The 23,789-nt window shown below is 39.3% G+C and overlaps 1 protein-coding gene across 5 annotated transcripts in view; it reads left to right on the top strand.

The window, feature by feature from the left end:
* Positions 1-23,789, top strand: part of CDKAL1 (CDK5 regulatory subunit associated protein 1 like 1) — a 579,065-nt gene that overhangs the window by 136,483 nt on the left and 418,793 nt on the right. For all 5 annotated transcript variants that reach the window (XM_061147519.1, XM_061147518.1, XM_061147516.1 and 2 more), the window contains one exon: positions 23,430-23,526. In XM_061147519.1, coding sequence (XP_061003502.1) covers positions 23,430-23,526 — 97 coding nt within the window. The remainder of the gene's footprint in view (positions 1-23,429; positions 23,527-23,789) is intronic.

Below are 23,789 nucleotides of genomic sequence, written 5' to 3'. Positions count from 1 at the left end.
TATCATCTCACATAGCAAAAAGCCTGGAGGTCATAGTTCTGGTTTGATTAATTTCGTGGCAGCAGTATCTTCTACGATACATGGTCCTTCTGATGCTGCTCTTCTTTCTCTGTGGCAATATTGCTATAGTAGCAGTAGTTTCCAGTATTATGTGCACTTATGGTGCACAGCCAGTGAAGAGAGATACTACCCTCATCATTCTCTTTTTTAGCAGAGAGGAGAATCATTCCTCAAAACTCCAACTGCATACCTCTGGCTAGAATTGGATCCCAAAGTCAGACCTAAAAGTTACTAGCAAGGAGAATGGAGACATCTTCACTGACTTCTTTAGACTACTTTTTTTAACCTGACCTGGGATTTTGGGAGACATTCCCAAGCACAATGCCTCAAAGGATTGACAACAAACAAAATCAAGTTTCTGTTAGTAAGAAAAAAGGTATAAGTTGGGAGAAGAGATATGAGTTGGCAAGCAATAGTGAACACTTCAGCTTTCTCAGAATCTAATAGGAGATGCACATAAACCAAGAGACTGTGATAATAGAATATGATACAATCTATGCTAGGGAAATGTATCAGGCACTACAGAAGAATACACACAAAAAACCTCAGACCTAAAGTTGCAGTGGTTAGAAAAGACTTTTCTGGAGGAAATGACATCTAAGTTGTTACTTGAAGAATGAGTGGAAATCAGGCAATTATTAGTCATGGGGCTGCACTTCTTTCCCCCACATTTGTAAGTGGTCAAAATGTCATGATGGTGTATCTGAGACTATTTTAAGAAGAGTTTTAGGGCAAAAGTTTTGGATTCAATACCCAACAGATTTAAGCCCCATTACCTATAGCTATAACAATTAATGTTCAGAATGTTTCTTATTCAAGTAAAAGCTAAATAATAACTTTCCAAGGGCCATATCTTTTTAGTATGAAACTCTTTTTTTAAAATTTTTTTCCATTTATTTTTATTAGTTGGAGGCTAATTACAATATTGTAGTGGTTTTTGCCATACATTGACATGAATCAGCCATGGATTTACATGTGTTCCCCATCCCGATACCCCCCTCCCGCCTCCCTCCCCATCCCATCCCTCTGGGTTTTCCCAGTGCACCAGCCCTGAGCACTTGTCTCAGGCATCCAACCTGGGCTGGTGATCTGTTTCACCCTTGATAGTATACTTGTTTCAATGCTATTCTCTCAGAACATCCCACCCTCGCCTTCTCCCACAGAGTCCAAGTATGAAACTCTTATATAGGAGTCTAAGAATCAGAGAACTGTAATTGCGATGTTTGTAACTCCTGTGCGAAGCAGCTCTTACTTACCTGACACCTTGTAGTGAGCAAAGTGTTGAGTAGAACAAAACCTAGGATGATGTCCATTATTCAGGAAGCACAGATGAGAGACCTTTCCTTTTGATTAGGATGCAAAGCATATGCAGTTGGCCCTTTTTGATAGAAAAGAGATGGATTTTCCCACTTGTTTCACAGAAGGGAGATCAGGAATTCTGATTGGATCATGCTTCATTTGAGATGGTTACTGGACAGCTGTTTGTATAGATGAGGTTGAGATTTGAGAGAAGTATTTGGGAATCCTCATTCTCGTATATAAAGCCACGAGCCCGAAGAAGTTTGCTTAGGGAATTAGGGTAGACAGAGGAGGAGAAGACCAAGGACTAGGAGCCAGCAGAGGGGTCTCAGTCCAGGTGGAAGAAACCAGGAGTGTTCTGTCTCAGAAGCCAAGTGAAGGATACGTTTCAAGAAGAGAGAGCAGTCCGCTGTGTAAGTGCTGCTGAGAGACTGAGTCAGTTGCAGACCAAGAATTGATCTGCTGAGTTTGTCAACAGGGAGCGGGCTGGTGGTGATTCTTGCTGAGCAGTTGCAGTGGAGAGGTGGGGATGGATATAGGACCGATGTGTGTGAATTTAAAACAGAATGAAAGAGTAAGACAGAGTACAGATTGCAACGTAAAGGAGTCTTGGTCTATAAAGGGAAGCAGAAATGGAGCTAGAGCTGAGTGGGGAAAAGTTTAGAGTCAAAGAGAGTTTTTGCTTTGTATTTTTATTTAAGAAAAGAAAAGAAGCAATCTCTTTGGCTGCACCAGGTCCCAGACGCGGCTCGTGGGGTCTTAAGTTGCAGCACACAGGATGGCCCAGCTGGTGAAGAATCCGCCTGCAATGCAGGAGACCCAACTTCAGTTCCTGGGTCGGGAAGATCCCCTGGAGAAGGGATAGGCTACCCATTCCGGTATTCATGGGCTTCCCTGGTGGCTCAGACGGTAAAGAATCTGCCTGGAGTGCGGGAGACATGGGTTTGATCCCTGGGTTGGGAAGATCCCCAGGAGGAGGGCATGGCAACCCACTCCAGTATTCTTGCCTGGAAAATTTCCACGGGCAAAGGAGCCTGGCGGGGCTACAGCCCATGGGATCACAAAGAGTTGGACATGACTGAGCATCTGAGCACACACATGGGAGCAGTGTTCACGAGGGACTGGAGTCAGCATACGAACAGAAGTATCGGGCTTACGTGGCAGCGAGGACAGTCGGTTTATTTTAACAGATGTGGACACAGAGCAAGTAGTTGGATGGACACAGTGGTGGAAGGAAACCAGTTCTCTTCTGGTTGCTTCTGATTTTCAGTGAAACAAGAAGTGAGATCATCTGCTGAGAACCTTAGAGGAGAGAGGCCATGTCAGAGCAATAAAAAATGTCTTATTTTCTAAATAGTATTTTAGAAATATATTCTCCCCTTAGCTGTTGGGTTTTGTTGTTGCTATGATGGTTAGCAGTCTATGCCCAAATGCATTTTATTTAAACAGGGAGAGTTGAATTTCATTAGGGCTCGTACATCATAAATCAGACTCAACCTTCTCTCCTCCCACTGCCTTTAGAATATGGGGGTTTGAAATTCTGTAACTGTAGGAAAGGTTTGGGGTTTTCTCTGTATTCTAGTTCTTTAATTTTTCAGTGGTAGAGAGGGAAGATGGATTCACCGAGTGCAGTTACTTTCTGCAGCATCCGCTTGCTTACAAGACTTGTGAGTAGTTGAAAACACATTCCTCCTACAGTGAAGTGTTCCAACTTCTGAAACTCTAGTGGCCTCGGTACCCCTCTAGTGAGGGTGACCCAAGTAGAGAGAAGCTTTTGAAACCCAGGTTTTAAGTGAAGTCTCATCTTTCTTCTTCAGCAGGTAGCAATCTCTTCCATATATTCTGTTGTTTTTTTTTTTTCCCCTGAGTATTTTGATGTATCCCTTTTGTTTTAAGTTCTAGAGCCTAATGTTAATTTCCTCTCTTATTCTTTTATTCCATTTTTTTTAGCTTGCTTCTCTAACCTTCATTTTCCTTATTTGCAAAGTAATAATCCATCCTTTAACTCACAGGTTCTTCATGAAGCTTGCATGAGGCAGCATGTAATGTCTATGAAAATCGTCCTGAAAAAGCCTAACGTGATGTAAAAAGGAAAATTCTGTAGTCATGATGATCATGACAGTTTTACAAATGAATTTGTGAAACCATAAACCAGAATTTAAAATATTCAAAATGGAATTTCTTCTTCTGTTTTCATTTGCTGATTTTCAACTCTACTGGAGCTCAGTGGGGTGTAAAAAGATTGAGCATCCATCACAGCTTTTTGGGGGGAATTTTCAAAGAAATTTAATTTTTTTCTAGTTAAAGAAAACTTCCTCAATGGGAAAGAAAAAAATGTCTAATGATCTTTGCTACTGTGGTATTATTTGCTTAATCTTGGTGGATTCTCGTGGCAAATATTACCTTTTGGGGGCAAATACTTCTCAACCAAAATTTTTGGTGCTGGAATAAGTGTCAGTGTTCATCTTGTTGAACCATTTTCACGTGTATGTGAGAAAACAAAGACTCAGAGACGAAGGCAGTTTGTCTTGCTGATGATTTGTGACACAGCCAGAACCCAAATGGACACTTAGGATCTCCTTCCTGCACCGCCTGCCTCTTAAAGCTCTCAGCTGTGTTCTCAGAAAGAGCGAGTGAAGTTCCCTGTCCCCAGTACAGAAGAGCAGACAGTGCAGTTCTGTTCACTCTTCATGCCTTTTCATTTTCCTGCCCTTTCAGGGGTGTAAACAGCAACCAGTTGCCACAAAATGTAGAAAATAAGCAAGTTTTTTTGTGATCTCTTGGAATCTCTTTAGTAGTAATTCTGACTTGCTTGGTCTCTTTCGGTGCCATTCCACTCACCTCCTCCAAAGATGGGCAGAGGACAAAATACAGTCTTGTTTCTACAGGCACGCACTGGGGTTCTTCCAGCTAACTGTGACATCCTGTTTACATACCATGGGTTCAAACCGCTTTCTTGTGGGTTCTGAGATATATAGGGAGGTTGAAAAGACTTTAGAGACAGCTACCACACTTTTACTTCTGTTCCCCTTTTTGTTTACTGGGAAATCTGTGGTTATTTAGTTCTAGAGTATTTTTTTTGTTGTTAGAGATTTATTTTATTTTAACTCTCCAATAATAAATTTTAAACTCTCCAATAATGAATTTTAAAATTTATTATAATTTTATAATATATAAAAATTATATGCCGAACAGTGTAGAGGTTAGGGAATTATTTTAAAGCAAACGCCCCTGTCACTATCCCCTCAGTCCAAGAAATAACCCATTTAGGAGAAAAAACCTGAAGTGTATTTTAAAATCTCTCTTAATCAGTAGGTTCCCCTTCTATCTCTTTGCTTATCTGTTGAAAATTTACCTGTTGAAGAACCTGGGCCTTTCGACCTGCGAATTCTTCATAGTCCAGAGTTTGCTGAACTGCTTATTCCAGTGTGGTTCAGTACGTTCCCCTGTCCTGCTTTTGCTGCGGATTGGCCCCTTGCTGCAGTGCCTTGGTGGGATTTTAGGGTGAATTGTATTCTCTCATCAGGAGGCTCGTAATGTTTGGTGGTTTGTCTGTTTGCAGTGTTACCAGCCTTTGATGCATAATGCCCAGAGTCTTTATTTCTTTGGAGTTTGGAAAATGGTGACATGCAACCATATCATCCTGTTGTTAGAAATTAGCTGTAATGATGTTATAAGGACATGTTTCTCCTTATCTGCTATTTACTTGTTGGTAGAGTTTATAGAGAAAAGCAGATTAAATTTTAGATTCTTCTTGTTTACCAGGTTGCCTAGATAATAACTCGGTTTTCTGTCACTCTCAGAAGGTGACTGATAATCCGTTTTTCAGAAACCATAGTTAGAAACTCATGAATTGAAACATATTTGGGCTTTAGTCAGTTGCGATTCTTGCCCAGGTTCAAACTGTCCTGTCTGGCCTCTGTGATGCCCTCGGGTTGGCTTCTGAGGCCCTTTGGCATGGTGCTCTCTGGTAGCTTCCTTGCTCTCAGGTAGTTCGATAAGATGTTCCAAGCTCATCGTGTACATTTCTTGTCCCAGATATGCAATCAACCATTTCTCTGAGATGCCTTGGTTATTTTAATGGGAAATGGAGTTTCATCACCACATCTGGGTGCTTTGCTTCTGTGTTGGTCATTATTTCTAGGCCTTTTCAGTGGACAGAAACACAACTTTTAAGATAAAATAGATCACGAGTTCATATTGACATTTCCAATTTATGCTTAAGATTATAGGGTTTTCACCTTAATCTCATATATTGCATATATATATATTTCCTTCTTCAGCAAGAATCCTAGTTCTCAAGTGCATTGAGGTTGATAGAATTAGAATTATCCCATTGTTGTCATTGGGTACCCTGGTGGCTCAGACGGTAAAGAGTCTGCCTGCAGTGTGGGAGACCTGAGTTCGATTCCTGGGTTGGGAAGATCCCTTGGAGAAGGAAATGGCAACCCACTCCGGTATTCTTGCCTGGAAAATCCAATGGATGGAGGAGCCTGACGGGCTACAGTCCATGGGGTCTCAAAAAGTCGAACACGACTGAGTGACTTCACTTTCACTTTCATAGTTGTCATTAGCTTTTCCCACTTTCTACATATGGTGAAAATGTTAGATTTAGATACTCAGTTGTGTCCAACTCTTAGCGACCCCATGGATTACAGCCCACCAGTCTCCTCTGTCCATGGCATTCTCCAGGCAAGAATACTGGAGTGGTGAGCCATTCCCTTCTCCCGGGGATCTTCCCGACCCAGGGACTAGACCTGGGTCTCCTTCATTGACAGGTGGATTCTTTACTGTCTGAGCCACCAGAGAAGCCCTTATGGTAGTTTCAGGATAGTACTACTTGTACACCACCAATTATGATTACTGACAATGTTAAAAAGATTTTTTTTTTTTTTTTTTTGCTAATACTATCATCCCATTCTCCTCCCAATTATTTTCCATGGGAATTCTCTATCATCATGTAGTTATTATATAATCTCTCATTTTCTACCCTTATTTGGCATTTAAATGACTGTGTGTTTAATGCCTGCCACACCATCCCATGTAAATATCTTTCTGGTTATTTTTGGTGGTTTGAAGTGCGTTTGAATAGGTTTCTTGGATAGGATTCCTGGGAATAGCAGCCTCCTAGTCATGGTATGTTGAAAATAGTGCTCTTTTTACTTGATAATCAGTTTTGTAGGATATAAAGTTCTGGGTCACATGTTCTTTCTGGCATAGAGCACTGCTTTCAAAGTCTGGTGACACAGTGTAAGTTTTCCCCTTTTTAAAAATCATGTGTTGTCTTTGCCTAGAAGCTCAAAGGAATTGTTTTCTTAGAGTCCAGTAATTTTATTAGAGTGTGTCTTGGTGTTGGTTGTTTTTGTTGTTCTGGGGTGATGTTCTCAGGTATATAGTATAACCTTCCAACATATAGACGAATCATTTAAAATGTTTTTACGTGGCTTTTCTTGAATTATAATTTTTAGTACACCGCTCCATTGCCTTCAGGTTTCTTTTTCTCTCTTAAGAGCTCCTCTTATTCATATGATAGCTTGTCTTTGCCTGTCTATTTTTCTCTACTTTCTCTGGAATCCCATGGTCCTGCTCAACTAACTTGTTAGTTCTGGTAGCTTTTTATTCCTTTAGAATTTTATACATACTCAGTTATTTCATTTGTGAAGAAACCTTTTTAATTCCTTTCCCCTGTGGTTGTATGCCTTTTCTTTCCTTATAGCTAGGCCCTCTATTATAATACTGAATAAAAGTGATAAGAATGGGCATCCTTGCCTTATTTCTCACCTTACGGAGAAAACATGTTAGCTGTTAATTATTGATAACATGAAGTACCATGTTTATTAGTCCTGAGATAAAAATGAAGGAATATGAGTCTAATACTGTTGGTTCTCTCTTTTTCTCATGTATATCGATACGTGTGTGTTACTTCTGTGCATTAGTAAAATATAGTTATTTATAGGACCAATTAATTGATTAATTTCAGAGAAGAGTCTCCAGAGGAAAATGGAAACTTTAAATTAACCATGGATGTCAGCTAGCCTTAATAATTAAAAAAAGAAAACCACAAGATGCTTTGTTTGTATAGATAAAGGGCAATGGATAATTAGTCAGGTTGTACAGTTAAACTAAACCAAATCGTTCCCTTCATTCTTAACATATATAGTTTTTGACTCCAGATATTGCATGCTTGCTATATAGCAATTGTTCGATAAGTATTTGTTGATTAAGTAAAATTTTTTAAATTGCTGCAGTCCTATATGTTGTTCTGTGTGTGTGTGTATATATATACATATATATATATATACACACACATGTCATTTTACATGTCTCAGTGGGAGCCTGTAGTCCCTTTCTATGTGATTCTGCTGATAATGATGAAATAATGATGAAGAAATCTTCTCTTTAGTTTATTATGGTATACTTTAGTTTGAATCATTTTTCTAAATGGTAAATGTCATTTGCTTGGTTATTTCAGTTGATAATTTGAATTGGTGTCAAGGTGATGAAGTTTACCCTTTGGCTGGTGTTGCAAGCAGGAAAACCTTGACAGCCTCCCCCAGCCCAAAGTGGATTTTGGTAATGGGGCGTTTTCACATAGAAGGCAGTGGTTTGTTTTGCTGAAATTGCTTTGCTTCCAAGGTTTGTCTGCGAGGTTAAAAAAAAAAGGTGTTTGTGATCGATACCTTTCTCATCTGAGGTCAGAGTAATTATAACTAATAGCTATATTACTTCTCTGAAGATAAGAGTTTAAAGAAGGAGTGATGGAGGGGACAAAGGAGAGAGTTGAAAGGAAAATGGTGCTGTTTAAACCCTATGAAAATAGTTCTGAATTTGATAGTAATTCTTATAAACTGTTTATTTGATTTCTGAAACTCAGAGACCTTTAAGGACTTACCAGAGAATTCAGAGTACATAAATGGTGTTGATACTAATCAAAGGTAGTTCCTATGATAGGATTATCTATATTCCTGGTGATGAAAAAGATGGATTCCTGCTTAGTGTTGGCTTTATTAAATTGTAAGGGATATACACATGGCTCTTAATCACAACTTTAGTGAATAATTGATTCTAGGGTTATTTCCTGCTAATTGCTTTTTCATTGGTTTATTATATTGCAAGAAGTTTCTTGAAAATGTACTGAGGTGTGTAAAGAGAATCATCTAGGTATTCAGTTCAGTTCAGTCGCTCAGTCATGTCCAACTCCTTGCGACCCCATGAATTGCAGCACTCCAGGCCTCCCTATCCATCAACAACTCCCAGAGTTTACCCAAACTCATGTCCATCGAGTCAGTGATGCCACCCAGCCATCTCATCCTCTGTCGTCCCCTTCTCCTCCTGCCCCCAATCCCTCCCAGCATCAGGGTCTTTTCCAATGAGTCAACTCTTCACATCAGGTGGCCAAAGTATTGGAGTTTCAGCTTCAGCATCAGTCCTTCCAATGAACACCCAGGACTCATCTCCTTTAGGATGGATTGGTTGGGTCTCCTTGCAGTCCAAGGGACTCTCAAGAGTCTTCTCCAACACCACAGTTCAAAAGCATCAATTCTTTGGCACTCAGCTTTCTTCACAGTCCAACTCTCACACCCATACATGACCACTGGAAAAACCATAGCCTTGACTAGACAGACCTTTGTTGGCAAAGTAATGTCTCTGCTTTTTAATATGCTATCTAGGTTGATCATAACTTTCCTTCCAAGCAGTAAGCGTCTTTTAATTTCATGGCTGCAGTCACCATCTGCAGTGATTTTGGAGCCCCCAAAGATAAAGTCTGACACTGTTTCTACTGTTTCCCCATCTATTTCCCATGAAGTGATGGGACCAGATGCCATGATCTTAGTTTTCTGAATCTTGAGCTTTAAGCCAACTTCTTCACTCTCCTCTTTCAGTTTCATCAAGAGGCTTTTTAGTTCCTCTTCACTTTCTGCCACAAGGGTGGTGTCATCTGCATATCTGAGGTTATTCATATTTCTCCCGGCAATCTTGATTCCAGCTTGTGCTTCTTCCAGCCCAGCGTTTCTCATGATGTACTCTGCATATAAGTTAAACAAGCAGGGAGACAATATACAGCCTTGACGTACTCCTTTTCCTATTTGGAACCAGTCTGTTGTTCCATGTCCAGTTCTAACTGTTGCTTCTGACCTGCATATAGGTTTCTCAAGAGGCAGGCCAGGTGCTCTGGTATTTCCATCTCTTTCAGAATTTTTCTCAGGGAACTTACGGTCTTGTAGGGCAGAGATATCTATTGAAAGGCATAGTACTACCTAGATCAGTGCTGAAGATTGGAAATCATCTGCCTGAACAGTATTGATTATTTAAGAGAGTGACTTCTTCTGAATTAGCTAGTCTGACTAGAGTATGTTAAAAATGAGTTTTGTAATAGCACCCTAGGGACTTCTCTGGTGGTCCACTGCTAGGACTTGTCCTTCCAATGCAGGGGGCCTGGGTTCAATCCCTGTTTGGGGAACTAGATCCCACTTGCCACAATGAAGACCCAATACAGCCAAATAAGTAAATAAATATTTTTAAAAATAGCACTGTAAAATGCTGATATTCTGTCTCTTCCCCTCTAATGCAACCTCTTGATCATGCAGGAGTTAGAGCTGCCTGAAGCCCAGTTAGGGCAGGTTCACTGAATCTCTTCTGTTGCCTCAGCCCTGTGGGTTGGGGATTCCATGACTGTGTAAAGTGGCCAAAGAGATGACAACTGCAGGTTCTCACCTTTCCCAGGGCAAAGTGTTTCCTGCTTGGCCAGTGTGAACAAAGCACGTTTCTGGTACTGTCACCAGAGGATCGGTTTTTCCATTAACGCCTCTTTGGAAAAGTGATTTTGAAAAGATGTAAAAAAACTGAAACTTTTGTTTAGGAACCTTTTTATAAGCTTTTACAACAGCTTTTAATTCAGACTAAGCCAATTGTAAATTCTAATTTTGCCTGGGTCTCCCACCAGAAATCAGGTTGGGATCTAATTGTCCTCTAGCTCAAATTGTACTCAGGTTGGAACTCTAAATACGGGTGAAAAAGACCAAGTATGTGTTTTCCTTCAGAACTTTTATCCCTGTAATATCATGTTTAGTTGGAACAAGAACTGTGAATTTTCTTCGTTCCTTCCTCAAAATATAGATTCCTATCGTAAATTAATTTTGGTATTTCTTGGTGTATGCGATAATTAGAGTAAATTATAATTAAATGTGCAAATTGGATGGCGAATTGAATAAGTATAACAGCTGATCAGGACACTTCCTTTCAATGTCATCTTATTAAGGTCCTCCTATATACTGATATTTTTTGAGTTTTTTTTTTTAACAACTTTTTCCTTTCTTTGTTCCTTTTCTCTGTTGAAGGATATTCTCAAGTGTTTGCTATGACTGGAGTATCAGTGTATTGATTGTAGGGAGGTGAACTAGTTACAGATTTGCTTTTCATTTTATGGAAATATTAAGTGCTATGCAAGTTCTAAATGCAGTTTTAAAAAAATATTTTTAAAAGTCTATTTGTAGTGAGGTATCATGTATACAGTGGTCTCATGTTCATTAGCTTCATTCATCTTACTTTGCCTTGAATTTTGAAGTTATGTAAATTCACTAAACCTTAAACATCATGATATAGGATTCCAGGGAACCTCTTTGTATGTACTCTCTTAGGTTTAGCAACTGGGGCATGTAAATTAAAGTGATAAAAGACAAATTAATCAGAAAAACAAAACAAATGTAATTATGTAAGTATGCAGGAGTTAGAATTTGGAGATTATTACCCTCTTAACAAAGTGGGTAAAGAATTGAGAAGAATTTAGGGTTTGGGGCTTATTGGGGAGGTATAAATTATGAAAAGGTAATTAGCAGATATACAATAAGAAAGGCTTTTTAGTAAGACTTATTATGCACATAAGAGTCTGGTGATAAGAGCTGTCTCTTCCTAGGACTAGAGAGGGAGAACCTTTACAAATGGAAATCTATGTAAAAAGCAGGCTTTTTACAGATTAAAAAAAAAAGTCTGTGTCCTGAGTCTGCTGTTTCTTAATTGCCTTCAGCCCAAAATAGTTCATATGGCATGTTTGGGGTTGGCATATTCTAACCCTTCAATGAGAAAGGTTCCTAGGTGACTGATAACATTACACTAGATTTTATGAGGCCTTATTTGTTGTTGTTTAGTCGCTAAGTCATGTCTGACTCTTTTGCGACTTCATGGATTCTTGCCTGCCAGGCTCCTCTGTCTATGGGATTTCCCAGGCAAGAATACTGGAGTAGGTTGCCATTTCCTTCTCCAGGAAATCTTCGCAATCCAGGGATCAAACTCACATCTCATGCATTGGCAGGTGGGCTCTTAGCACTGAGCCATCACTTTTATTAACTGGTGGGTTTCTTGATTAAAAAGTTTGGTTGCTATTTGTCTGTAAACTTAATTGTATTTATTCAAGTTCTAACCATGTGCTTAAAATATATTGCTTTTATATTTCTGTTCAGTTTGCATATTTCACACTTTTGTTTTGATCTTTTTAACTTCATGTGTATTCCTGGAGGCGCAAATTCCTTTTGGTATCTGGCAGACCTCTAAGCATATATTGTACACAAAACACACACACAATATTTCATTAATGAATTTGTGAAAATAATTTAAAATGAAGCTTTTGATTGTTTCAAAATTACTCCAGAAATTTTTGTAGATTCACTGCATGGCAGTTAGAAATGGTGGTAGATTTGGATAGAAAAGTTAGAAGTATCTTGAAGTAATAGCTGACACACAGGAAAAAGAAGAATCAATGTATATGGCTTACTGAGATTGTTTATTCTGGGGCCACCCAACCTTATGAATCTTGTTACCCTCCCTGGTTAGGACATCATTATATCAAAGCAAAAAGTAGTGATGCATGACCACCAGTACTGTCTTTACTCTGATCTTGGGCAATCTATTTAATCTTTGTGGTCCTCTGTTTCCTTTCTTAAAAGTGAAATGACAGGGTTGGAAAGTTTTAGATGTATCTTACAGATGTGAAAGTCTATCTACAGTGATTACCTAAGGCAGTCAAATACAGGTTCAATTAGGTTCACAGTACCTTATGTAATAAGAAGTGTAGGCATGTCATGTATTTTGGAAATATTTCCTTGAAACGGTTACATATATTTTGCCTGGGATGTAGGCCAGTGTGTAGAGGATAAAACTTTGGGAGGTGAAAGAAGGCAAATGAGAATGACTAACTGGAAGCTATCTAGAGTTAGAGTTTAATAATACAAACATATGGACAAAACCAGGTATGTGGTGACTAAACAGGAAATTTTGAAGTAATAAACTTGGTTCCTTTGAGGAAGTAAAGCCGAAGCCACACGTCCACTTACAAGGGCTATTGTAGAAAATATTAACCATTTGAGTAAAATCTTGGCAACCTTCCTGTCCACGAGGAGGTCTGGGAATGTTGGGGACCACTTTGAGGTTACCTAACTAATCAATAACCTCAGATATGCAGATGACACCACCCTTATGGCAGAAAGTGAAGAGGAACTAAAAAGCCCCTTGATGAAAGTGAAAGAGGAGAGTGAAAAAGTTGGCTTAAAGGTCAACATTCAGAAAACTAAAATCATGGCATCTGGTCCCATCACTTCATAGGAAATAGATGGGTAAACAGTAGAAACAGTGTCAGACTTTATTTTTGGGGGCTCCAAAATCACTGCAGATGGTGACTGCAGCCATGAAATTAAAAGACGCTTACTCCTTGGAAGGAAAGTTATGACTGACCTAGACAGCATATTAAAAAGCAAAAACATTACTTTGCCACCAAAGGTCTGTCTAGTCAAGGCTATGGTTTTTCCAGTGGTCATGTATGGGTGTGAGAGTTGGACTGTGAAGAAAGCTGAGTGCCAAAGAATTGATGCTTTTGAACTGTGGTGTTGGAGAAGACTCTTGAGAGTCCCTTGGACTGCAAGGAGACCCAACCAATCCATCCTAAAGGAGATGAGTCCTGGGTGTTCATTGGAAGGATTGATGCTGAAGCTGAAACTCCAATACTTTGGCCACCTGATGTGAAGAGTTGACTCATTGGAAAGGACCCTGATGCTGGGAGGGATTGGGGGCAGGAGGAGAAGGGGACGACAGAGGATGAGATGGCTGGATGGCATCACTGACTCGATGGACATGAGTTTGGGTAAACTCCGGGAGTTGTTGATGGACAGGGAGGCCTGGAGTGCTGCGATTCATGGGGTCGCAAGGAGTTGGACATGACTGAGCGACTGAACTGAACTGAACTGAAGTAAGTTAGGGATGTAGATAGAGAGGTATATGGCACATCCGTCCTCTTAGGTTGGTCTTTATTCCAAGGTGATGTCTCCAAGAAGTTGGTCAACCTGCCTTACTGCAGACATTGGAGAATTGTTCCCTTGCCCTGTGTGAGTGTCAGGCTTCTAAAAACAGTGTTATGAGTGTCCGCTTTATTTTTCTTAATTCCTTATCCAATAGAGGTGACTATTATTTACAATTTGGGATATTTTCTTTCAGAATCCCTAGTGGGATGCAGAGAGAAGCGTCTTCCCCTAAGCCTGAGGGATCGTTCTCTCTCTCTGCCCTTGACTCCCCTTGGAGTCTGAGGTCGCTTAGGCCGCCCAGTGCCCTGTAGCCACGTTTCTTACCGTCTCCCCGGCGTGCACGCACCGCTCACCCATTTTCTGATTCGTGAGGGAGGCCCTTCCTCCTCCTCCTCCCCAGACTTCCTGTCATTGGTCTCTTCCCCGTCCCCCACCACTTTTACCCTATAGCTTTTTAAAAAAAACTTCTATTTTTATTTTTGCAGGTTCATATGTAGGGGACTTTCTGTAAGTCTCTACTTTCATGACAACAGACAATGACCCACCAAACCCCTGCATGTCACAGAAGAAATCCTAGTCCCTGATCCGTTATAAGAGCTCCTTCAGCCCTATCAACACTTGGCCTCGTCATAGGATTTCAGTTCAATACTAAAATTATCATTAAGTCCACTAATACTTTGACAGTATATGGATAATGATGAGACATCATCTGAGAAAGCCCCTGCCAAGGCCATCCTACGCCTACTGTTCAAAAAGGACTTTGATCTGGACTCTTTTCAGAAGTCCTGTTTCTTTCTTTCTTTCTTATTTTCTTTTTCTTTTTTTTTTTAACACGTCTCACCCTCTCCTCCCCTCTCCCCATGTCCGTAAGTCTATTCTCTCTGTCTGTTTCTCCGTTGCTTCTCTGTAAATAAATTCTTCAGTACCATTTTTCTATATTCTGTATATATGCATTAGAATACAATATTTATCTTTCTCTTTTTGACTTACTTCACTCTGTATAACAGGTTCTAGGTTTATCCACCTCATTAGAACTGATTCAAAGACATTCTTTTTTATGACTGAGTAGTATTATGTTGTGTATATATACCACAACTTTTTTATCCATTCATCTGTCAATGGACATCTAGGCTGTTTCCATGTTCGAGCTATTGTAAATAGTGCTGCAATGAACAATGGGATACATGTGTCTTGTTCAGTTTTGGTTTCCTCAGGATGTATGCCTAGGAGTGGGATTGATGGGTCATATGGTGCTTTTATTCCTAATTTTTTAAGGAATCTCCATACCATCTTCCTTCGTGGCTATATCAATCTACATTCCCACCAACAGACTTTTTGATGATGGCCATTTTGACCGGTATGAGATGATATCTCATTGTAGTTTTGATTTGCATTTCTCTAATAATGAGCAATGTGGAGCATCTTTTCATGTGTTTGTTAGCCCTCTGTATGTCTTCTTTGGAGAAATGTCTGTTTAGGTCTTTTCCCCACTTTTTGATTGCGTTGTTTGTTTTTCTGGTATTGAGTTGTATGGGCTGCTTGTATTTTTTGGAAATTAATCTTTTGTCAGTTGTTTCATTTGCTATTATTTTCTCCCATTCTGAGGGTTGTCTTTTCACCTTGCTTATAGTTTCCTTTGCTGTGCAAAAACTTTTAAGTTTAATCAGGTCCCACTTGTTTACTTTTGTTTTTATTTCCATTACTCTAGGAGGTGAGTCATAGAGGATCTTGCTTTGATTTATGTCATCAAGTGTTCTGCCTATGTTTTCCTCTAAGAGTTTTATAGTTTCTGGTCTTACATTTAGGTCTTTAGTCCATTTTAAGTTTATCTTTGTGTATGGTGTTAGGAAGTGTTCTAATTTCATCCTTGTCCATGTAGCTGTCCAGTTTTCCCAGCACCATTTATTGAAGAGGCTGTCTTTGCCCCATTGTATATTCTTGTCTCCTTTGTCAAAAATAAGGTACCCGTAGGTGCATGGGTTTACTTTGGGGTTTCTATCTTGTTCCATTGGTCTGTATTTCTGTCTTTGTGCCAGTACCAGTCTTGATGACTGTAGCTTCTTCCCAAACTTCCTGTCTTGGGTCTCTTCCCCACCCCCCATCACTTTTCCCCTGTGGCTTTTTTAAAAAAACTTTTTTAACTTCTCATTGTAATTCCCTTTCCTATAATGAACCAGCCTTCCTTACCCTGTTAACTTCTCCACAGTGGTCTATGTCCTTGTCAATTATACCTCAGTGACACTGGGAAGAAAAAAACGTCCATGCCCTATTCTCACGGTCTTTCTTAAAGTCACAGAATCCTTTGGTCAAACAAAATGTTTCATAGATTCTTGGTACGTAGAGCAGATGAAAGCACAGTAACAGACTGCAGGAGGAAGACTCTGGCTGTCAGAGAACCCACCTCTCCTTCGTACCTGGATTCCCTTGGGTCTCTGTCCATGGGCATGTGCCGCTTCTCCCACAGAGATGTTCGTAGCTCTCCTTGCGACCTTGACATCTCTGTTCTCCCCTTTTATCCAAAAACCTGGGTTCTAAGGCCTGTTTCTTCCTCCTCTCACTAGATTGTAAACATCTTAAAGAGTAGAGATTATCCTCTTATTTTTTCATTTTCCTGTGTTTAGCATGTGGTGACTGGCTGGTGGTAGAATGGAAACATGAAATGCTGAATTAATAACTTTTCAGTAAGTAATAGTTCTTAGAGGTGAACCCAGGAACCTTGTATTGGCAATAAGCAGAGTAAAGGAAACCTGTTGAACCTGAAATTAAGTACAGATTGCCTGACTGGATTTATATGGCCAGTTCATCAGGGAATGGTAGCTTGTTATATCCAGATACACCTTGAGGAAATGCCTGCTGTGTCTGAGGGATTAACCACTGTGGTGATCTGCCTCCTTTGTTTGCCACTGTTGAAAGTGTGGAGAAGCTTTAACCCCTCAGACTCCTCCGTTCTATGCAGTGAAGACCACTTGCCTTACGGTAGCATTCTTTATTCTCGTGGATTGTCCAGTGTGCAACCATGTTTTTAGCTTTGTTGGTTAAAATCATATTCAGTCTTGTGATCCTGAGATTATACTCCAGTTACTTTGGATTTGAATGTCTCCAGATACCCCCAGTTACATATTTGAATATATCTGGATTATTTTTTAGGTTGATAAATCCTATCAAGACTGAAGAGTAACTTTATTTTCAGCCTTTGGCAGCTCCTGGCCTAACTCTGCAAGTCCCAACAACAGTCATGTCTGGAGACAGTGGCACTGTTGGCGTAAACTTTCCTCTTTGACTGGTTGTTCCAAAACTTAGGAAGGACACTGTGGTTATTGATGCAGATCACAAACTTAGATCCTTAGTTGTTTTGTCTTAGATTATTTGCTGAGATATTTTTATGAGTTTCAGAGGGCTGTAGGCCTGCATGTAAATACTTAAAATAGCATCCTCTCACTTGAGTATTTGAATGGAGACAATACTCATGTGCAGAGTAGTTTAGGCTACTTGCTTTGCATAGAAGCAGCTGGTTTTGACCCTATTTCCAGTATTCCTGTGAATAAGAGTTTTTAGGAGTGTTATCAGTAGACATTTAGAAATAAAAAAAATCAGATGTACATTTAAGAATACTTTTTCATGAAAGAGAATTTTGATTGAAGGCTTAGATATTCTATGACTATTTTTATATAGATTAAGTGTCAATTTGCAGAAAGGATATAAGGAATAAGAGAAATGAACATGGAGAAGAAGCAACATTTCCTCCTTATCTGCTACTTTTAGAGAACTTTGCTTTTCTTGATAGATCCATGAATTTATTACTCTTCTGTTAGACTATGATTTTGTTCACGAGACTCAGGAGAACAAGAACTATGAAGTATTAAATAGTGTTTCTACTTTGAAGACCTTCAACATAATTTAATCTTTGTCTTTCTGTGTTGTTTTAATCAAGAAACTTTTCTCCAATGTTTATTATACAGTCAAAACTCAAGTTTGAGTTATGTTCTGAAATGTGAGACTCAAGGACCCAGGAGATCCTGGGCACTCATCCCAGCTCCAGCACTAACCCCACAAAGTGTGGAACTCTGGGCCTCGACCATTGCATCTTCTTGAATCTCATTTGTGAAATAATGATATTATGTCATCTTTATCTTCTGTTGTTGTTGTTCGGTCGCTAAGTCTTGTCTGACTTTTTGCTACCACCATGGACTGCAGCACACCAGGCTTCCCTGTCCTTCACTATCTCCTGGAATTTGCTCAAACTCATGTCCATTAAGTCAGTGATGCCATCCAACCATCTCATCCTCTGTCGCCCCCTTCTCCCCCCTGCCCTCAGGCTTTCCCAGCATCAGGGTCTTTTCCAACGAGTCAGCTCTTTGCTTCAGGGTCATCTCTTTGGTCTCCTGCATTGGTAAGAGGATTCTTTACCTTGCTGGGAAGCCCCTTATTTTCTATGATGCTATGAATTTTAAGATTCTGTACGAATTATGTCTTTTGTTGCCTGGCAGAAAAGAAGAAAAGGTTTCTTTGTCTTCTGTATTATTCAGATTAATCCTTTAGACAAGGATATATCTCTTTCAATTTAGAAATAGGCTTCAAAAATATGAACGATTATATTGAATTAACTTTTCAATTTTCATTTTAATTGACATTTCAAGGCTACCTAAAATTTATAGTATTTTAGAATTTCTTCAAGTATTATTCTTGTCAGCATTCATATTTTGAAGGATAAGGCTTTAAAAAATATGTCTGTGCTAGGTACATTTCTAAATAAAAGAAATTTCAGGCTTTATTTCAGGCTTATTAACCTGAACAAAGTTCACTAAGCAAAAAGAACAGGATGTAAGAAAGGAATATTTAGAACAAGAACACTCTTTGAGAAATTGCATTAAAACTTTTGGTCACAGAGTGTAGCATCAATATTCCATAGCTGGGGTATGATTTTTGGCTTATAGTTCTGGTCTGCCCTAGCATTTTAAAGCCAAATTCAACAAAAAGCATGAAATAATATTTTAAATAAATTATTTAAGCATCTCTCTTTTGAACTTTTCCTCCTAATTTTCTGGTGTTCTGCTTACGCCCTAAAATCAGCTTTGGACTGTTGTTTCTTGACCTGGTCTAGTGTTGATAATGTCAGCAGAACACTTTCCCTGGGTTGTTGTATGTTGGCTGTACTGTTTTCAAAAGTACATAATGAAGACCTTGAGGAAGTGCATATAAATACTAACCATGATTATTACTGCTGTTATAGAATTGTTGGTAGTGATTTGATCTTTTTTGTTTTTTCACACTAATATTTTTTAGCCTATGGGAATTTTATACATTGCTAAAGAACCTTACAGTTTTGTACTCCACATCGTTAGAGACTGTCGCATCCATTATCATCAGCCATCACTTTGGAATGCATTTCTAAAACCTACCCCCAACTTTATTCCCAGCCAGCCAGCTGAGTTGCATTTCCAGAGACTTGCTGGGCATTAGTGTCACCTCAGATCTGATTTGTCCTGTTTGAATTTCCTTCTGTCCTTATTGGGGCTTCCCGGTTGGCTCAGATGGTAAAGAGTCTGCCTGCAGTGCAGGAGACCAAGGTTTGATCCCTAGATCAGGAAGATCCCCAGGAGAAGGAAATGGCAACCTACTGCAGTATTCTTGCCTGGAACATCCCACCGGCAGAGGAACCTGGCGGGCTACAGTCAAAGAGTTCGACTCGGCTGAGCGACTAACACTTTCACTTTCTATCCTTATTACTCAGCTTCCGCTGATAGCTGGTGTTCTTTTGTATTTTCTTAGAGTAGGGATTTGCAGTCTCTGGCCTTTGGGCCAAATATCACCTGCTGCTTGTTTCTAATAAAGTTTTATTGAAACAAACACACCCATTTAAGTACTGCATCTATCTACTTTTACTCTAAGATGACAGAGCTAAGCAGTTGCATCGGAAACCTGTGGTCACCAAAGCCTAAATTAATTCACTGTCTGGCTGTTTTTAGAAAATGTTAATCCTTGCCTTAGTCTCAAAACCTTGGCACCACTTTTGATTCATCGTTAAACTTTCCCAAGAGAACGTGTCTCCTTTTAACTTCTTTTCTTTTCTTTTTTTTTTTAGATCCTCCCTGTGTGTTCAGGTCCTCATGTCCTTTTGCCTGGGGTATTCAATGCATTTCACCACCGCTTGGCTTCTTTTCCCCACGCAGTTCATTTTGCACCTCACCACCAGGGTCCTTTACTGAGTTTGGCTCCACTTGGTGTCCACTCTGCCACCAAAACTTAAAAAAATTTCCCCACTGCCCACTAAGTTGGAGCCTGCGCAGCCGTTTTTTGTGAGGCTCCTTCCACAATATAAGCCCTATTCATCTCCTTTACACAGAAACTTTCTCTGTAATGAAATGCTTTCCCCCAGCTTTCTCTCTTCTTGCCTTTGTCTATGCTGTAACAACCGCCTGAAGCTTTTTCTGCCTCCATTTCACCCTCTCCACTCCTATGAGTGCATGCTCAGTTGTGTCTGACTCTTGGCGACCCTGTGGACTGTAGCCCACCAGACTCCTCTGTCCCTGGGATTCTCCAGGCAGCAAGACTGCAGTGGGTTGCCGTTTCCTTCTCTAGGGGATCTTCCTGACCCAGGGATTGAACCTGCTTCTCTTGTATCTCGTACATCAGCAGGCAGATTCTTTACCACTGCACCACCTGGCAAGCCCTCTCCACTGTTTTCGTGCTTTAAAATCCTCTCAGATTTTTTCATAAAGTTGTTTTACTATCTTTTCCTGTGTGCATATTCTTTTTCCCTCCATCATATGTTGCTTGTATATCTTTCTGTTGCCTAATGCTGTGATGTTGTTCTTTTACTTCTTATCTGTTATAAACCAGAACCGTGTCAAGTACAAAGTGCGTGTCTTCCTCTTACTGTGGCCCCTTAAACACTCACTGTCATGACTTGTGTGGATATCCTCAGTCGTGCCTGACTTTTTGCGACCCTATGGACTGTAGCCTGCCCGGCTCCTGTTCATGGAATTCTTTAGGCAAGAATACTGGAGTGCGTTGCCATTTTCTTCTCCATCATGTCTTAGATGTACTTAATAATTAAGTAATTGAATCGCATTATTGGAAGCCAGCTTTTTTTTTGAGAGGGTTTAATTTTTGGTGACCAGTCAGACCCTTACACATTTGGCAGTGAATCTAGGTGCATAGCTGAAATTTTTGAAGAAACCAGATATTATTCCATTGTATGTGTTATTAATGTAAAGAATTTTGTTACAATGGATTGATTTTTTTGTTCGTTTGTTTGATAAGGTATTTCGCATTTACTACAAGAAAGCTACTTGTGTGCAATGATGTGCTTGGTACTGATTTTTTTTTTTAAAAAGTAAAACTAAGTGGCAGAGCCAGGCGGTAATTCTCTTGGTTATGTTAAGCAATTTACCACAATCACATTTCCTTGATTCTGTTAACAAGTTTTTTCATGATTCCAAGTGGAGAAGTTGTACCAGAATATTCTAAGAAGTTATGGAAGCGAAATGCTTAGAGGTGCTGATAAACTAGTATTTTGCCCTCTGCCTGTTCATTCATTCGTCATTCTCTGCATACTTTCCAGCAGGTTTTGGTGCTGGCTGCTGGTCACACATAGCTGGCTCTGTTAATCCACTCCTTGCCCCCCCCCCTCCCCCCCCGCCTTTTTAGGCTTTCAGTTCTGAATCTGCATACTTGAGAAAGTTGACAGAAACAAGGGGAGCCAGGTATAGAGACTTTTCACTTCACAGTGCGTAGCCTAAAGTTTCCACGTCTGGAAACAGGGCTGCTGACTGCCTTAGCTTTCTTGGTTGGTTTCAGAACCCTGCGCATTGCCTGGAGCAGGCAGTCAGAAGCACATTTGGATGTTTAAATCACCGTACCCGAGCAACCTGTGAAAAAAATATACAGAGTATCACAGGTCCAAAACCCACATACTTGAAAAAGAATTGAAGATTTAAAATTTTAATGTAAAATAAGCAAAGAATATGGATAATTTCCAGGAAGAGTTGTTAGCTCTGCTTGGTTTACCACTGTCTTCTAGCAAAGCACCAGGGTTTGCTGAATGCACGCATACCTAAACAAATGACTGACACCCTAACTCTCATCCACATCAAATATGTACCAGCTTCCTCCTAAGTAAAGAAATGCCTAATACAATAACCAGACATATATACCTTTGAACCAGCATTTCCACTTCTTAGAATTTATGTTAGGGAAATAGACAACTTGGTATAGCTGTCACACCTAGGTGTTTATAATCCGGGAATACTTTCTCAAATATTCAAAGATTATCTATCCATCCACAAGTGTTTGTGCACATATATGTGTGCACATATCTATATGCATGTTTATTGTAAGATAATTTGTAATAGTGAAAAATTGGAAATACCCTAAATGCCTATCAGAACAAGATTAGTTAAGCTATGGTATACCTACATTGTTGTGTTTAAAAAGGATGAGATTCCACTCCTGGGTGTATATCCAGGATATGTAAATACTAACTCAAAAAAACACGTGCATCCCCAATGTCCTTAGCAGCATTATTTACAATTGTGAAGATTAGGAAGCAGCCTGAGTGTCCATCAACAGATAAATGGATAGAGGAGATGTGGTATATATTCACTATATACACAATGGAATTTTATTCAGCCATAAAAAAGAACAGAATTGTGCCATTTGCAACAACAGGAGTGGATTTGGAGGGCATTGTGCTTGATGAGGTAAGACAGAGGAAGACAGGTACTTTATGATACCACTTGTATGGGGAATCTAAAATATAAAAAAGCTAGTGAATTTAACAAAAAATAATAGACTCACAGTGAAAACAAACTAGTGGTTACCAGTGGGAAGAAGGAATATCAGGGTAAGGGGTCAAGAGACACAAACTTAGGTATAAAATAAGTAAGTTAGGAAGATATATTATACAACATGGGAAATATAGCCAATATTTTATAATAACTATAAGTGGAGTATAACCTTTAAAAACTGAATCATTGTGTTGTGCACCTGTAACATATAATATTGTACTGTACTATCAACTGTATTATCAAATGTACTTCTATTAAAAAAAGTAGAATACAAAAAAAGGGATGAGGCTAATCTTTAGGTAAAGACACAAATGATAAACAAGGTGTATTGAATGGAAGTTGTAAAATAAAGTATTGAAATATTGTTTCATCTTTGTGTATTTATAGTGAACACAGGTGTACTTACACATCATACCTTCATTGAGAGGGATTGTCTAGACATAAGCATAAATAATCTGTAACTTGTAGACATCTCTGAGGAACAGAAGTGAGAAGCTGTGTGAATTCTCCAAAGAGAGGGGGATATTATACCTATTGTTTCTTTTCTGTTCAACTTTTTAAATGTATATTTTACTTTTATACTAGACAAAAAGACTAGGAAATCATATAGTATGTTTTAGGAATATTTTCATTAATATTTAAAATAAATATAACTTATTTGAATGGCTAATGTCTGTCTGGAAAATGTGGCTTTCAAGAATGATTTATATCCTTGAGAATTCCACATAAGTAAAATTTTTTTGTTTTAGAATGAGGTGGTAATGAATGATCTCACCAGATTGAACTGCCATGGTGTCCTTTACAGTGTGATAAATAGGCGCCTAGTTCAGAAGTCATATTATAAACTATACTTTCTTGAAGCAGCTGTAAGAAAATCCTGTTTTGTGCTAGATGGGCTTGTTGAGTTCTAGGGAACTTATGTGCACTAACATCAGTGTCCCAGGGTACACTTGTGAGGAAAAGAATTAACACTGTTTTCTCTTCTATCTTTTAGAAAAGCTCAAGAGGAGAACAAGAAAATAGTGCTTGCTGGTTGTGTTCCTCAAGCCCAGCCTCGTCAGGATTACCTCAAAGGGCTGAGCATCATCGGGGTAAGCTCGCACCTGAGAGGAATATAGTCCCACACTGTTAAAACTTGTCGTGGCCCCTTATTTTCTGTTTCCAGGTTATTTACAAGTTTGGTTACACTCCTGGCTGTCCTTCACACACTTTCCTTATTGCTGTGAAAATTTTGTTATGTCTTTGTAACATTGAACCTAACATGGAAACAGGTTCTAGGTTCTCTCATAAAAAAAAAAAAACAACAACACAATAAAAAGCCATGGTATGGAATTTAACTTCGTTAATTATAACC

Source organism: Dama dama, chromosome 7 (genome assembly GCF_033118175.1).
Source record: "Dama dama isolate Ldn47 chromosome 7, ASM3311817v1, whole genome shotgun sequence".
NCBI lineage: Eukaryota > Metazoa > Chordata > Mammalia > Artiodactyla > Cervidae > Dama > Dama dama.
The sequence above is the reverse complement of the archived record's forward strand: the minus strand, read 5'-3'. Positions and strand labels throughout refer to the sequence as shown.